The 17,969-nt window shown below is 40.4% G+C and overlaps 1 protein-coding gene across 3 annotated transcripts in view; it reads right to left on the bottom strand.

Moving 5' to 3' along the window:
- sema3c (sema domain, immunoglobulin domain (Ig), short basic domain, secreted, (semaphorin) 3C) overlaps positions 1–17,969 on the bottom strand; it is a 39,210-nt gene that overhangs the window by 10,105 nt on the left and 11,136 nt on the right. For all 3 annotated transcript variants that reach the window (XM_077543486.1, XM_077543488.1, XM_077543487.1), the window contains exons 3-12: positions 7,655–7,815; positions 7,030–7,092; positions 4,923–5,042; positions 4,600–4,690; positions 3,808–3,927; positions 3,591–3,733; positions 3,397–3,511; positions 2,483–2,552; positions 1,471–1,615; positions 994–1,216 (exon numbers count right to left, since the gene is read on the bottom strand). In XM_077543486.1, the coding sequence (XP_077399612.1) occupies positions 994–1,216; positions 1,471–1,615; positions 2,483–2,552; positions 3,397–3,511; positions 3,591–3,733; positions 3,808–3,927; positions 4,600–4,690; positions 4,923–5,042; positions 7,030–7,092; positions 7,655–7,815 (1,251 nt within the window). The remainder of the gene's footprint in view (positions 1–993; positions 1,217–1,470; positions 1,616–2,482; positions 2,553–3,396; positions 3,512–3,590; positions 3,734–3,807; positions 3,928–4,599; positions 4,691–4,922; positions 5,043–7,029; positions 7,093–7,654; positions 7,816–17,969) is intronic.

Below are 17,969 nucleotides of genomic sequence, written 5' to 3'. Positions count from 1 at the left end.
ACAAAAGGGCGTCGCCGTCCTCACCTCTTAAGATTTGTTTTTCCATACGCCTTCGTCAAGAACAGTTTAGGAAATAAAGTCGAAAGCTGACTGGAATAAAAAATGAATTTTTCGAAGAATTCAGTGTTATTAAAAAAAGGTCAAAACTTTATAAGAATGAATGAAAAAGGAAGTAGAAAAAAATGCATGTTTGTAAGAGAATAGTTGATTAATATTTTTCCTTCTCGTAATATTATGGATGTTTGGTTCAAGAAAGGACAATAAAATACGAAAACTTTTTATGGAAAAGACATTTTCCATGAAAAATCTGACTCCAATATCGTTTTAAATTTTAATACTCGAAGAAATACAACTTCAATCCTGGAATAATCCAATTCGTAATGCTTGATTATTATTATTTTTTAATCTTGTAAAAACAACATTTTAACTGAAATTCAATAATCGAAATATACAACTCTAATCTCGGAATGATTGGATTTTTTTTTTTTACTTAAAATTTTGCATAATTCCAATTTTTTTATCCTATATTTTGATTGAAATCTAAAAAAAATACAACTTTAAACTCATATTATGTATACTTTTTTTTTTTTTAAAGGAAAGTTTAATGACAGATTATTCCGACATTATCCAAAATCTTAAAAAAATTGGACTTTAATTTTATAATAGTCTGATTTTTATTTAAAAAAAAACATTTAGAGAATAGCCTGATTTAATTCTTGGAAAAAATACTTTAATCTGACGAATTTGACTTCTTAAAAAAAGAAAAGAAAAACACCATCTTATATAATATAAATATTATTTTTTTGTATTTTCAAGTATTCAATGTTTTATCCCCCTGAAAAAAATCTAACTTTATTCTCATAAAATAATGACTTTTCTCCTAATAATATTAAAAACTTTTCTTAGAAATTAATATAATGAAACTTTGTAACATTACAACTTTTTTGCCCCAAAAAACTCGGGCAAACATGGGTCAAAGTTGCAAATTCTTACCAGTTCCCAGGAAGAGGACTTGGTAGTTGCCGTCGGCGGCGGCGACCTGGTCCACCGCCACCGCCGTGTACTTGTAGTCGGCGCCGGTGCGGACCACCAGGGGTCTCCGGCCCACCGGGTAGATGGGGTTGAACATGACCGGGTGATTGCGCACGAAGTTCACCACGTCGTCCGGGAATTCTTTGGTGGTGTGGATGTCGGGTGTGAAGGCTCCACCTGGGCACTGGAGAGCAGGGAAGAATTTTTGTGAGAACTTCTTAGAAAAATCATACACAAATACGAGCTGTTTTACAATAGCACAATCTATTTCCCCGCAAAAGAAAAAGTACAATGAAATTCTACAAAATTTTGATAAAACTACATTTAGCTGTTTTTCTACGCAAAAAAAAAAAAAGCATTGTGGTGTGTGCTAAATGCTACTAAATTTGATAATGCCTAATCTAACAAGAGCAGGCAAGAAAATGAGCGCTAGCTCACCGTTCCGGGTCTGGGGTACGGGATGCGTCCCTGGAAGGCCACCCACTGGAAGTTGGGCCCGTCTCGATGAGCAAAGGGCCCGTTGAAGACCGTGAGGATGTCGGCCATGTTGTACACGCACACCGCTGAGCCTTTGAAGACAGAGCTGCACAAGAAAAATAAATAAATATATATATATATATATATATATGCACACATTTACGTTGAATTCCAAGCGTCAGAGCACAGCGGGGGAACAGAAGCACATTGTGCCAAGTGGATTTGGCCAATAAGCGGGACGTCTAGCATGCTGACTCAATTAGACATGAAAACACGCGGATCAGGTGACGCGGCCCTGACGATTGGCCACGCTGAAACATGAGCCGCTCAGACAGAAGCAATCAAAACCGCACGTGGCACGTAAAACGCCAGCAAATACGTAAGCAATAAATATCATGCCAATATGAGATTGTTGAAGTTGATACGAGCGACTAATGAATTACTTAAGGCTAGCTAAGTATAGTTATGGTAATCTCATATTAATAATATTAATGCAAAAATCAGTAAACCCCAAAAATTGTCAGTTTTTTTCTAAAATGAAGCACAACTAAATCTGACTAAAATTCAGTTTTAGAATGAATCATAACTGTAATAATTATAATAGGAATCCAACATCCAAGTCATTTTTTTCCAATTTATGAAATATTACGAACAAAATTAGTGTAAAGTCCTTATAAATTTTCACAAAGCCATTTTTCAGTGCACCCCTAAATAAGCGTTACTAACTACATTAAGTATGAAATCTTACAAAATTTGCTTAGAGGTATGTATCTTTTATTATAACAAAAAAACAAAAATGTTTCCCAACTCAAAAAAATGACATAGAAAATGTGCTGAAATTATTACAAAAGCAGATATAAGAACCATTCATTGTAAATGCATAATAATGACATTATGTCGTGTGGAGATTGAATAAAAAATGCCTTTATGCGGAGCGCTGTGGTCAAAGTAAAGAGCAAGCATCGTCTTTTACCTCGTGGACGTGAAGACTCCGAACACTAGCAGGCCTTTGGGATACTCGCTTTCCAGCAAAAACACACTTTCTGCACAGAGGAAACGCAAAAAACATCTTGCTCGGACCAGAATTGTTGCCAAAAAGCTGCAAAAGTTCATGCCAGTGCGACGCACGCGTGTGTGGTTTTTAACAGCCCATGCAAAGTTTCAAGGAGCAACATAGGAAATGTTATGGCAGATGTTAAGTGCGGGACTAAAAAACAGGCGAACAAGCTAAAAAAATTTAATCATTATAAAACAATAATAATAATAACAATAATGAAGATTAAGTATTTACAAAGTTTAAATAATCCACTAAATATTTTAATTCAAGAAAACGATTTTTTTTTTTTATATATTATTGAAATATAAAATAAAATGCATATAAAAAAAATACATGGACAGTAACTTCAGCTATGAAAAACAGTAAAATTAAAATAAATACAAATAACAAAATGTTTGTGGACAGCACTTATTTAAAAAAATTAAAAAATAAATTAAATTAAATTAAATAAATAACTATATTCAAAAATCTGAATAAAATCTATGCAATAAAAATGCTTAAGAAATATAAATATATATGAAAAAAATAGAAAGTAAATATAATTTTTACGTGGACATTTTATATAAACATGATAAAATAAAAAAAACACAAAATAAATACAAATATTTGTATAATATATACCGTATATCACGCACAAAATATCATTGAAAATAATGCAAATAGTTACCCGAACAGCATAGTTGCCCAAGTCATATTTAAACATGAAGAAAACATGTTTTTAGCGAGTACATTGCTTTTGTTTTTTGATTTCGTAAGTTAAAATTGACTAAGGCAATTATGCTATTAGAAATCAATTACGCTATCATTTCTTGAATTTGCGTCCGACTCACCCAGCTCATCAAAGTGCGTCTCCGTACCGTCCTCCTCCAGAACGGAGCAAACCATCCTGGCCTTGAGGAAGGTGGTCCACTTGTTGACCAGACTCCGCTGGCCTCCGATGTCGCTCTGCATGGGAACCACAGGCAGAAGAAGAAGTGTTTGACCAGGTAAACTTCTCGACAAGAAACTCAACGGCGCCACTTACTGGACAGACGCGCGCCACCATGCTGTGGATGTTCCTGGTGTTGCCGCTGTTGTCCGTCAGCCTCTCGCGGAAGAAGAAGTACAGTTTGGAGTCGTTGAGGTCCGTCCCGTCTGGGATCAGGTGGGCGTCCACGAAGATGGGCTCTGATTCAAAGAACGCCACCGATAAATCAATACAAGGACATTCATCAGATTGCAAGGCGTCCCGCTCGGCGTACCGCTAAGCCACTTAGAATTGTGCTGGTCGGTGCGCACGGCGTTCCTCTTAGTCAGGCTGCGGAAGATCGCCGCGTCCGTGCCCATGAAGTCGATGTACATGCCGGAGAACAGCTCCTGGTCTGAAATCACAAGAAATATTAGGAGGGCAACGACCTCCACCAAGGCTTTAACGTTTTGCTACGTGACAAAAGAAAAAAAGAAAAAAAAAATCAATGAATGAAGAAAAAAAACATGATCAAAAAAAATCTAATTAATTACAACCAAAAAAGTACAAGAATAAAAAAAAAATTGATATACTGTATAAATGACAATTTTAAAAATACAAGTGAATTATAAAACAGAGCGACAAATATATATATATATATTTTAAATGTTATTATTTTTTAAATACACAAATAAAAAAAATTGCAAGAGATTGATTGAATAATAGACATAAACCTAAAAACCTAAAAAATAAATATATTCTATATACTCTATAAATATGATGTATTTAAAAAAATAAAAATAAATTAATTTAATGCAAAAATAAAATATGTAACATACAAAAAAGTAACATTAAATAAACAAGAAACAAAAATGTAAAATTATAGTAAAAAGTATATTGAACTACAGGTGTCACAAAACTAAGTATAATTTTGTCTCATTAAATGTAATTTAAAAAAAACACAATACATAAAACAAAACATAACAAAGAAAATAATCAGAAAAAAAATTGAGAAAAAAACTGAAAATAAAGCAGATTTGATTGCGTGATTATTTGCGAGTAATTAGTTGCACGTGTTGCGACCTACTGAGCATGATGGAGACAGTGTTGACCTGCGGGTTGAAGGAGCACCTCCCTTTTCCCGACTCGGACCTTGAGTCAATGTGAAATATTTGTTCCTGTCGCAAAGAGAAGGAGGCAATAAATCTCACACAAATGACTTGAGCCATTTTTTGTTGTCATCTTGACAGAAAGCTGCAGAACAAATCAAATCTTCGCTTTGAGCCCCCAAATCCCCCTGAGGCGCCCTGGGAACGGCGACGGCTTTGGTTGCCGCGGTAACAACCCGTACCATCTGCTGCCTCTCATCAAAGTGACGCAGGTTTGGCGGCGGAAACGGGCTTTTCTCACCTCTGGCCGGCGCCCCCTGTTGACGTAGACGCAGACGGGGCTGTAGGCGCCGCTGCCGCACATGAAGAGGTGCGTTCGGTTGTATGGCTGCACCACCCGGATGAAGTTGCCGCAGCCGTGCTGGCAAGAAAAACACAAAAGGGGAGACGTTTAGGAGGAAATGGTAGAATCATTCTCTTAAAAAAGTGATTAGAACTAAAAAATAATATATATACTTAAAGCTACAGAGACGGTCACGGCTCCTTAGTAAGATGCAGTAATTATAGTCACTCTTGAAAGAGGTTAAAGAAAATACGCCTGCTTCACCGTTTGAATCCAAATTTCCATTGTTAACAGGTTATAACGGCGTCCCACCGATGCTATTTGTTAGCCTGTTCATTGTGTTTTGAATCGTTTGCGAGCAGATAAATCTAAGGCAAACTTCTGTGGCTGCTCTAAATACATATGTTGATCCAATTACCGCTAACTCATTCAATGCTATTGATAGCTATAAGAAGGTTTTTTTTTCTCTTTTTTTATCCTGGAGAATAGAAGCCATTTTAAACTGAGCTGTCAGTGAATGAGTTCAATGAAAATAAGCATCCAATCATGTTTGTTTAAAAAGGCGTGACACCATTCTAGCAAGCATTTTATGGCCCTTGCGGCCCTTTGTCCTAAATCATGATGACTATTTGATGTTTTCATGATTTTGTATTTACTGAACGGGTCATTTTCCTGGCCTACTTGACTGTTCGTATAAATCCGGCTTCCAGAAGAGCATTCCAACTCATCTGAGATCCACTCCACTTTATCAGGGAAGAGCAGCCTTGTATCAGGAAGTGTGTGCGCGCGAGTATGTGTGTGTGTGTGTGTGTGTGGGGGGGGGGGGGTTAAGAATCCCGAGTACAAGCAGCCAAGTTGAATAGTCCGGCGGTCGGATATGGAAAAAGTGAGGGCTGAAAAACGAGAAGGCGGGAGGAGCGCGCGAGAAAACGAGGGGATTAGAGGGACGCTGCGATCCAGCGCGTCTCCGCGCTGCGCCAAATATTTGCGGGAGCGCGTCGGCAGTCGGGAGCGCTTCTCCCGAGTCCAGCTGCAGTCACACGGGAGATGACGGATGGAGGAGCGGAAAATAAAACCTCCCCGACACGTGTTGCCTCATTTATTTGTCTGAAACGTTTTCCCACTTCGCTGCGCTGGCTGCGCTTTCGAGCCGATTAAGGCCAAGCGGGGACGGAGGAGGATCGTCATGATCTCGAATGCGCAGATTCATTAAATCTCTGCGTCGTGGAAGCTTTGATTCCCCCGGTAGGCCTCCCACGCCCTTGCCCGGATGACTCTGCGGACATCTGCTGCCGGACACATGTGGACGCACCCGACACGGACAAGCAGATGGGGGAGAAAAAGGAAGGAAGTCCCCGGGGGCAAAGTCCTGAAGCCCTCGGAAGGATAAATCCGACAACAGCTGAAGGAGATATCGGCACTCCGAGAAAAAAAAGGAGGAAAAAAAGTCAAGACTCCTCCACATGTCGTAAATCATCAGCATTTAAAAAAAACAATTAAAAATAATACAGAGAAAAAAGGTGATAAAAAACACAGAAGCATGCAACAAGCAGAAAAATTAAATTAAATTTGTATTTATTGAATTCCATTAAATGCAAATGTGCAGCTATGAAAAGTTTGCATTATTTATCTATGTTTTTTGCAGTAAAATAAAAAATCAAAATTAAAAAAGAAAATTTAAATTAAAACTACAAAAATCAAAAGCATTGCACAAGCTAATACATTAAAATTATTTCTTGAAGTTATCATTGAATTGTTATAGCAGAAAATATTTTTAAAAAATCAGAGGAAAGGATAAAACTAAATACATTTTGATAAATACATAAATAAATAGATAACATAGCTAACAAAGCCATGATTCAAGCATGCTGCATACACTCCACACCAATAGAGGGCAGCACCTGACTTGGCAAATCTGATGACAGCATTCACTATAATGCTATTGCAGATCATTATATATTTTTTAAGCCCCAACAAAAAGTTTGTAATTCAGGGGAATTTCCCCTAAGATTGCTAACTGCTAACAGCATGGATCTGCATTGCGAGGATTAGCATGCTAATTTACCGTGGGGTCTTTTCCCGCCATTTGGCATTCCTCGATCTTGCTTGTCGACGCGGGCCAAAACACCTGCAAAACAACACGAGAAGCTAATTAACGACAAGGACCCATCCCCACGACGACGGCAACAGACGCCCATGAATATGCAAATTCGCGGCATTCGTGAAATTAAAAGGGGGAACACATGTTGAGGGATGGGAAAACGTGGCGCTCCGTGAACGCCTCCCGCAATTTGCGCGAGGGGAAACGGACGCGGGGAGGGGGAAAATAAACACTCTTCCATCTGTTAATGCGCCTCGCGCTGTCGATTACGCTCGTCGAGAGCTCCCTCGGCGAAGCGCTCGGGTGCTTCCTATGGCACCTTTGGATAACCCCAAACGCGTGTCAACATGGACGCCATTTGCATAATATCACTGCAGAATTTTCAGTATAGCTGTGTTAACACAAAAACATGCTTTGTTTGCCACTTTTGGGCAGGATCCAAAGCAAACAAACACTGACTGACAAAAAAGCCAATGTTGATCATGTCAATAAAATAAAATAAAACAAGAATGAATAATAAAAAAAATAAAATAAGAATGAATAATAAATAATGCCTACTAAAAATGACCCAAAAAAGAAAGAAAATGACCTTTTGCGCGGCGTGTGTGATGTTGTTGATGTCCATGGAGAGCACGTGGTCCTTGCAGCCCACATACATCCGGTCCTGGTCCTCGTCCATGTGCAGGATGCGGTAGTCCATGGGCCTGTCCGATAGCGCATAGTGTTCCAACGAGGCGGCGCTCTGCAGCTCTGCGGTACAAGGACAATCAAGCCCAAAAAAACAAAGCAAGACTTGATCATCTAAACTACTTGACTACATAGTCAGTCCATAGGCCAGATTCTAATTGGTTTTGCCCAAAATGAATTAATGGACCCAAGCTAAGAGTTTGGAATTTTTCCATGACCAAAAATGGTATAAAGAATTTCCCCACAAGACAAAGTCAAGAGTACCTAAGCATGAGCCTTGGGGTACTACGCAGAAGCCTTAGAGGCATAATTCTTGTCCTTAAGGTACGGTCACTTCTATGAGTAATTATTGGACTCTAAAGTAACGGTATGGAGCTTTTCCAGGACCAAAAAGGCTCTGTGTAATCTTCATCTGCCAAGTCTAAAGGCACAATAGCAGAACCATCCCAAAACTCTCAAATTAGTGGTCTCAAAATTTGTATCCAGAATGTCCAGCCATGGCTTTAGGACCTCCATTTGATCTATAAACAAAGCTGCTATTTATTTTTCATTCACTTCCAGTTCAGTCAATTGCAGTGACTTGGCGGCTGCGTGTTAGCGAGGTTACAGTAGGAAAAAGATTCTTGTGCTCATTAAAGGCGGCCATTGTTCACACGCCGAGTAAACATTCCCAGACCGGCTATTTCCAGCCTATTGGCTCCAGAGATGAAACGCTCTCCAGCCGCCGCGTCATGAATATTCATGGCTTCTTCAATCGGAACGCTGAGAGCATCGGATAGAGGGGCTCTCATGTGCAACAAACGGCCCTTTCCAAAGAGCGTTTTGGGTGCAGTCACCTTTTTTGTTTTATTTTGAAGTGGTTGCAGTAGCGGGCTGTTGTTTGGGGGGGGGGGGGGGGGGTCGAAGCCTGAAGTGTTTAAAGCTCGAATGCTTTCACACAATTCTTTGCGCACTATGGTTAGCTTGTTCAATATTTTAGCTGTAGCTGCGTTGTTGTTGTTTTTTAAAAGCCAGTTTTACTTAGCAACAGGATATTTGGTAGGCATGTCTGCCATTTTACTTTACAGCAGCCATTTTAGGCGTATTGTGGCATGCCTGATTCACTTAGCAATTTGGCAGGTACATCCATCAAGAGTATATCCACAAAAAAAAGCGTCTGGGACACATGGCTAAAATTGAACAGGAAGTGAAGTGTCAGGCGGTCTGAAGAAGCCATTTTGGGGGTGAAGTCCAGGACTCGTTCTTTGACGAAGTCCTACTAGGGAATTGGCCCAAATTGGAAGCAGGTATAACAAAATCTCTTTTGCTACGCCATTTCATGTGCGTCAAGCATGGCGGTGTCAACGACTGGTGATCATTTTTACTTACGCCGCTCAACAAGAAAGATAAATACTTCTACTTCTTTACCTGCCTTTCAACTTGCAAAGCAAAGTCATCCCGTCCGGGCCTAAACAGTAAAATAGCACATTAACTTCAAACAGATGAGGCGAATATTATCCTTCCATTAAAGCGACTCGGCCGTGCCAGGGTGTGAGCAAGCCTGGCTTAATTGAAAACACACAGGAGGGAGAATAGTGCCAAGTCACCGTTTCATCTTCGACACGCTCCAAGGGGCCTCCTGGACTTCATTTTTCCTCACATTTGCCCGTGGACGGCATGCGAACATGACAAGGAATGCTTGAGGGTGTTAAGCTCCATCCATCATGTCGTAAACCCCGCAGGGAAAGACACAACTCAACCGCAAGCCCAGAAGGAATGCCGGTGAAACCAATGCTTTGGCGCTTTGTGGTGATGTTTTCAAGCTAGCCTGGCCAAAATGGGAGCACGAGCTATCATTTCAACGCTTTGTAAGGAATTTTGTCCATCTGCGGCTATTTATCCGGGAAGTTAAGCCATTAAAAAGGTTTAAGGTGGTTTTCAAGAAACCAAACTTTTATTTTAAAACACTCTTTCAAATAAAGTTTAGTAAAAATAAGTGTCACGATTTATATATATTTTTTAAAGCTTTACTTTATAAGGAATTTTTAAAAAGTTGAATGTTTTCACAAAAATTCTAAAATCAAAGTTATATTCAAACTAAAGCTGAGATTTAGATTGAGATCTTTCTTCTTGTAAAGATGACTTTTTGAAAAATTATTACTTTATTCTCGTCAGAAAAACTTTTGGGGGTCAAATTAATTACTGTCATTCCAATTTTTTTCGGTCGAAAATAGGCAGCTTTTTCATTCCCGAGGCATTTAGTGGTCGTTTCTGTCTTGAGCTATCGTTAGCTTGAGAGTCGACTTGCCAAAGTCATATTTGAAGTTTTTCGAACCCCTTCCATATTGCAACCTTTCTGGTTTACAATGACCTGGATGTAAACAAAAAAAACAAAAAACAAAATCAAAATTTTAGCAATCACATTAGTAATCTTTATTAATATTTTGACAGCAAGTTGCAAATGACTGACAATTATGCTAACAGGCTAACAATATGTTATACTGGGTAAAAATGTTGTTCTACAGCATATTCAATTTTTTTTATTTTATCTAAACATTTTTCTGTATCTGGCCCTGAGTGAATTTTTTTGGGGACATCCCTGATCTAAAACATTAAAGGGGAAGTCAACCCTATAATTTTCTCAACAATAATGTTTTATGTACCTGATTAATTAATATTGCGTTTGTACAATACGAGCTAAACAGCCAAATTCACCCACTTTTATCCATCTCAGGGGGCGGCCATTTTGGCACTTGCTGTCAACAGAAAATGACATCACAGTTGCTCAGGGCTCAGGTTGCGACCAATCCCAGCTCAGCTTGCAAACGTCACATGACCAAACTCGGATGGATAACAACCAATCCCCGGCTCAGACCAATCAGGGCTCAGCTGGCAAATGTCACATGAACAAACTCAGAGAACCGTTGAGCCATGATTGGTCGTTACCTGAGCCCTGAGCAAATTTGACGCCGTTTTCAGACAGCAAGTGACAAAATGGCTGTTGCCTGAGATGCGGGGAAAAAAAACAGGTGGTGTTTGCTGCTTAGTTCATACTCCATGAACGCAATATTATCAGAATGCCGTGGTTACCCTAGTGGGGGTGCGTAAAACATATTGTGAAAATTTTTGGGGGATTAACTTCCCCTTTAAGACTTAACCAGAACAATCCACCCTTTCCATTAGCGCCGTCTTTGTTGACTTGTAATTATTGGACTTTTCAGCTTTAGTTCCCTTCAAAACATTCCACAAGGAGGTGCGTATTGTCCCACAGCCGGGGTGGAAATTGCCCGTGGCTCCCTGGACACGAGCCCAACATGGCGGATCTGGTGTCATCCAGCACCACGCCGGCATTCCAATTCCCGTACGCTTCCCACATTCTGCGGCCGGACAACAAGATTTTTGTTGTTTTGCTTTTCATGCCGCCGTAGCGCTTCTCGGGAGCCCACGTGTCGCTCCATTAGTCAAGCGTGTTGGGATCACGCAAGGAGAAGTTGGTCCTCGGAAGGCGGCCGCAGGAGGGAATACCGTGCAAAGCCAAAGACGGCAGGGGGGGGGGGAAAACAGAACAAATCGAGAGGAAGTAGGCCATACAGCATCTGACAGTTGGCGGCTTTTCTATTATGCATGCGGGCAGGTGGGACTTTGACCCCTCGGTGAAATGCCGCGATAATAAAATCCGAGAAGATCCGATGCTGCGGCGACCGCAGCGGGGTGAGCGGAAAGGACAAGTTCAACCCCCCCGTCTGCGTTTAGGAGACGCGGTCGCATAAAAGCTCTTTTGTTGGACCCCCCAAAACCACTGCCTCATTCAAAATTGAACAGCAGATTTCTGTCTCGCACTGCAGATAAAACTGTGCCCATTTATTATACCGTATCATTTCTGATTAACTTTGGCTAAAAAATTTGATTCAGAGTTTCTTTAAGTGAACTTTATGCACATGACATCATAAAAATGCATTGAGAGCCTGTGAAATTGTTATAGCCAATCAGATGCCAGAAGAAAGTCGTAAGCGGCAAAAGACGCACTTAAGCAAAAATTGAAGAATTATTCGAGTGGATCAATCTGTAATTACTACTCAATATCACATTTAAATATAAAAGCGCTAAAAAAAGGGGGGGGGGGTGATGTAAAAGTACAAAAGTATCTCAATGACAAGCCTTAAAAATAAATTAAGAATTCAATAAAAAGTTGAAGTCAAATATGTGTTCTATTTTACTGTTTTTTTTCTTTTAAAAAAGAAAAATATAACAAATACATAAACGGACGCTAAAATCCTAATTTAATTTAAATCATAATTTATTAAAAAAAAAAATACAGTAATAATAAAAATAGTCTCATGTATTTTTATTTTTTAAACTTTTTTAAGGATTTTCACATTTGAATCTTGGTGGTCATTCATACAAAAAAAAATATCCCTGTTTATTGTCAAACCAGTTTTAACCAACAACTGAATTAACTTTACGATGCGCTTTTGGGTTTTAAAATGAGCCCCTTGTTAAATGGCTCAGGCCCCAAACATGGCTAGCTTGTTTGAATATTTGAAACATTTTTGGAATTTATTATATGTAGTAAAATTTCCAAATAGCAGCTCAAGCGCATGCTGTGGTCCAGTCGAAGGAGGCGCCCAAGTGGGCAACAGCAGGAAGCGAGAACTCCCTCCCAAAATCTGGTAGGACTTTAACGGGAGAATTCCTAACATGTTTGCGTGATCAAATGGCCGGGAATGGCCGGGAATGGCCCGTGCTGGTAAACAACAGACTCTGAAGCGTCGCAAAGTCCATACAAGAATACATTTGTTAGGTAGGAATTTCTTGAATGTTGGAGGAGAATCAACTCGAGCTTTGGAGCGCTCCAAGACATTAAGAGAGGACAGCAATGGAATCTTGTGGCATTTTTGTTGTTGTCAAGGAACTACGGTGAAGTGAGCTGAGTAGTTTCATGTAGACAATAATCGTGCTTTGCAACACATCAGACTTGTTAAAATATGACTTTCTTTGACTTCATATATTACGATTTTTGTAAAATTCCGACTTTTTACCCCGGCAAGATGACTTTGCTCTTGTAAAAATCAGAACTTTTCTAATTTCTTCCCCTGAAAAGAAAGCAACTTCATTCTCATAACATTAAATGTGAATTTGTTATCATAACATTTACGATTTACGGAAAATTTGGTGAACTCCGCGGACCTTAGTGAAGTCGGGCAGCACTGACGCTGGCCAAACTCCGGACCAGACCAGTGCCAAGTCCTGGACAAAAACTATCATGGGGCTCTTGGATGACAGGGAATAGTAATGATTTCCATCCTGGCAAGTGACAGACACTCCAGAGATCAAAAATGGCTCCTGTCAAGACAGCACAACGCCAGTCGACTGTTGGCCTGTCGCGCGTTAAGGGGACCACCCAGGAAGTTTGGCGTCGGCCTTGGACATAGACGACATTCCCGGGAAGGCGGACCTACCGCACTGTCATGACAAAACGTCTTCATTCATCAACATCCTGCTTGATGACTGCGGCCAACTGTCAATGAGCAGATGCAGGTGCAGATTCCAAAATGCTAATCATATGGCTCAGCCCATGACAAAGCAACTAAGAATTTCCTCTTAACTCTCTTAAGAGTTTTTTTTCTTCTTCAAAGTTTGCTAACAGAATGGAAACATTGAGACATAGGCTAACAAACGTTTGGCTAATTAGAGAAATCACTCAACTTTAACTCATTCCCTCCCAGACATTTTCACTGAAGCAATCCCCTTCACTCCCGGCTATTTTACTGGATTTTGACATGGAACCTACCAAGAGAAAGATTAGTCTCTTCTTTCATCAGGAAAAAAGTATATTTCTATCCGTTTTGCAGAAATTAGCATTAGAATATAGCTACGTTTCATCATTATTCACAAATCTTTTTAGAAATGTGAGTAAAGTAGAGGCACAGCTTTTTTTCAACAAAACCCAGGTTGATCTCTTTTGCTCTGCTGCCAACTGCTGGCCGTTTGTGTAATAACTACCATTTCTTCAACCATTCTTTGCAGTTGAGAGGATGCATCAAAGCCTTCTGTATGCTCTAGCATAGATAAAAAAAAAAAACCATTTAAAACGTATAAATATGTCTTTGGGACACTTAAAACATTTAAAATTGAATGTATTTATATAAGTTTTTGGGAGCAAATAAGTTTTTTTTCAAATTTTGAGCTGCGAACAGAATGGAAACATTGAGAGACACAAGCTAACAAACTTTTGGCTAATTAGAGATACTGCACACCATTCAATAGGAAGCTGATTGTACTAGTAATATTTTAAAGCAATTTCATAGTCATACAAAACAGACTTCTATATAACCAATGCACCTATTATTTATATATGTTTATTTTTTTAAATGAAAATCAAAAGTATTGAGCTATTCTTTATCCTCTGCAAAAAACAACTAATTCGGATTACTAGTAATTGTGTATAATTTGTCTATTGGTTGCTTTTACATGCAAGATTCCGGAGCTCTTACAGTAAAGCGAGGCCTGGAGTGTATCCCCATCGTGCCCCCAACCCCTCACGGATATTATCCATGCCTGACGTCTGCATTCCGAGCTGACCCGCTAAGGTGTTGGCTAGGATTCCCACTTCGCTGAAACATGAAGCCGGCGAGCCGTACCCCAATTAGCACCCAGGCCGCACGCCTGCCCACCCCCTCGCCGGCCCCCGGCCCACCCCCCTCGCCGGAGACACGGGTGAGTGGCTCTACAAAGTGGGGATGTTTACGAGTCCTAAGGGGGAAGTGAAAAACACGAAGCGTAACTCGCCGAGATGATGTCGCCGAGGTCCGCGGGTTGTTCCGCCGCTGCGTGGCGCTTGCAATTTGGCTTTGAGGAAATGATTTCTTCTTCTGCTTTGAATGCACTCCAGTCGTAAAGTCAAGTCATAACTATTTTATGTGCAAGCGTGGAGAAAATACATCAATACAGACGGAGGACAGAGTGAAAACAAATGAGCATCGTTTCTTCCATAAAATTTGGGAATCATCTTCATAATAACCAAATTAAAATCATCTCCCTCCCACTTTGTAATCGACTCCCGGGGAAAAAAATTAATAAAAAAATCACTGGCCTGATAAAAATGCTTTCGGAGGCTGTCAAAACATGTGCCAAGGTAACAGATGGAGATGTGAGCCTCGACTGTGAGGACATAATGGGCCAATCAGAAGCAGGATAAAGGTCATTTCTCAAAAAAAAAAAAAAAAAAAAAAAAGCCATGAGAAACGACAGCTGAGTCCAAAATACTCCACACATCTTCAAATAAAGAATAACCTAAAAAAAAGGTCGTTGCATTCTATTAGTTCACCACTAGATGGTAATTATTTATTTTTTTACACACTGTGGCTTTAAATGTAAACGTAATAAATTAAATATTTATTTAAATTCAGGAATTAATTAATTAATATTAATCTTTATTTTTTTTTAATTACTAACAATTTAAGAAAATTAACTGCTGGGCAATTTTTATATATATTTTTTAAAATAAATTTTGATAATTTTTCACACATAAGAACAATATCTCATGTTTTGATTTATTACTGTGGACGCCAGGATAGTGTGGCTGTAACGTGTTGTAAACTTACCAATATTATACGTAAAAAAATTTAACACGAACATCATGCAAATCAACTTGCCGTTGCGATTGGTTAGCTAGGATCCAATCATGAACCAGAGGTGTTGACGTCATCCAAATGATGCGTTTTTATTGGTTTGGACACACAAATATGTCATGTCCACTGCAATCGAAGGGCTTAAAATGATATGACTAAAAATACTACAAATAAAATCCCACTTCCCAAAGACAAAAATGTATGTGTTTTTGGTGACTTAAATAGGACTGATTGTGTAAATAAAATGAAGAAAATGACTACAGTTACGATAAATCGTATTCAAGCAGCACTCCGACATAAGACATCTATCTGGACAGTTTTGACAGTCTTGCGATTTCTTGGGCCAACTCCGCAATCACTCAGCGTCCGCTACTTCCCCGCGAGCGCTTTGACCATTTGTAAGACGCCCAATGTGGAAAACAGAAGCAAGAAGACACAGACGTCCAAGGTCGAGGCCTGTCAGCGCCGGCCTCTCGACCTTTGAACTTTCGCCGACCTCCCGGGACCCGTGCCCCCCCCGCTCACAGGCTAACGTCTCTGTAACCGGATGATCGCTCGTCTACTCGTCCTTTTTAAGTCCTTGCGCACACGCAAGGGGTGAGGACGCTCGCTCTTGCCACATATTGGATTTAAATCTGAGGACGACGTGTTGCCAGAGACGACTTTTATGAGCGGATTCCTTGTGCGAGTACACTCACATCTTCAGTTTTATGCACTTTCATGACTTTAAAATGGGTTCAGGGGGCAGCATTATGCCAAAAAACTGAGACGGTTAAAAATAAAGGAGATTGTTGTCACATGGAGGATATAGCCAGAACATGCCAGAATGTTTGCAGGTTTTATATGTTGCTGACAGATGGGTAGATAAAAGCCACCCTACCCCACAGAAATGAGACATATGAAAATAATTCTGGCAATCGTCACATGAAGGACACATCCAGTAAAGCCAGAAACTGCTGCCAGATACCGATATAGACAGAAACTTTCCATCGACAAGTAATGTCTGCGTTTCACCTGATTCGGAACCCATATGAAGAATACAGCCGATTGTTGTCGCATGTAGGGCACAGGACTTTGCTACCAATATTTGTGGATGGATGAATGTTGCCCTTTATGCAAGACACATGAAAAATACAGGAAATGTTTGTCATGTGGGACATAGCCAGTACTCGCCAGAACACTGCAGGCCCTTTAATGTTGACACTGTGATCAATTGTATTCCTTGAATGAGAACAATTGTGAACTGAAACTAAATTGGCTAATACTAAAAAAATCAGGACGAACAAATGAGGTGTGCCCCAAAACCATTCTGAGTGCATCTCCTGGGATGAGTCAAAACCCGAGCGGGTGGAGGAGCGCAGCCAAGCCACGATGGAAGTCATTAAATTTTGGGGACTGTTTAGTTTCGCTTGTAAAGGGGGCGAGTTCCTGGAGTGACTCAGCACAAAGATGTTTGCCACCAATCAGTTGAAGGAACGCACACGCAACCAACCTGGAATTTTTCAGCTCCTTCCTGAGTTTCTCTCTCCGACTAACATCCATTCCCGCGGGGACAACAATCTCCTCCAAAGGAGATTTGGCGAGAGAGAAATAAAAAAAAACGGAATCAATCAGTCCGCGCGTCCGCCCAGCAGGTGAAACTCGAATTTTTTTAAATAAACATTCCTCGTTTTGGGAGCAGCTTACAGTGCGATCGCTCACAAGATGAAATGATCCGAGCCGTAAACACGCACCGCTGAAACCTAAACAAACAGCTGGAATTCCCTCAAAATGTCAAATTCCACCACGGTTTGAGGGAAATGGCAGCACACAAGGTGGGGCTTGCTGAAACTCATTCCAGCCAGCAGGTATACCCATGACAACAATCTCCTATAATATTATTCATACAGTATAAAACAGGCAAAACTCATCAGCAGACATTACTAGTTGATCAAACAACTGCAAGGAATTTCTGGCAAGTAATGGCAGTGTGCTACATGCGACAACAACCTATTGTATTCTTTATATATCTTGCAAAACAGCAAAAAACGCTTCGAAAATTACTACTTGTTTTCTTCAGGAATTTTGGGGGCACCTGCTGGGTGGCCAGCAAAGATCAGTCTTCAAATTCCCCGCACGGCTGTTGGTTGTTATAGTCTGGAAATCAGTCAAGGAAAATAATCAATAAAGCAGCGGTTCCGCCGCCTCGAAATATCCTCCCGGTTGAAACCCGATCGGGCCCTGAGGCGGCCCACTTGACGATGGGACCCTCGTCTGGCACCCCCCAGCTGAGAAGTTGCTGCCTCCGACATTCTTTCTGTCGCCTCGCCGTGCTTACACAAGGCTTCCCGCCGCGGCGTTGCCGAGCCACAATTAAAGCCGCACAATAAACGCGGCTAACCCAAATCATCGAGTGCGGGATTGCAACAAAGGCCAGGCGGTGATTTAGCGTTCGCACGTGTGAAAGGATGATTGACACCTACGTTCGCGTCGCCTCGGCTTCTCCGCAAAGCGCAATTATGATCGACTGATAAAAGCAACACTTTTGCGGTTGCTTTTTTTTTTTTTCCACGCCAACTCCACACATGCTGATGTAATTAAACAAAGCGCTACCGTTCAGACATCTCA

Source organism: Vanacampus margaritifer, chromosome 15, assembly GCF_051991255.1.
Source record: "Vanacampus margaritifer isolate UIUO_Vmar chromosome 15, RoL_Vmar_1.0, whole genome shotgun sequence".
NCBI classification, from domain to species: Eukaryota; Metazoa; Chordata; class Actinopteri; order Syngnathiformes; family Syngnathidae; genus Vanacampus; species Vanacampus margaritifer.
The sequence above is the reverse complement of the archived record's forward strand: the minus strand, read 5'-3'. Positions and strand labels throughout refer to the sequence as shown.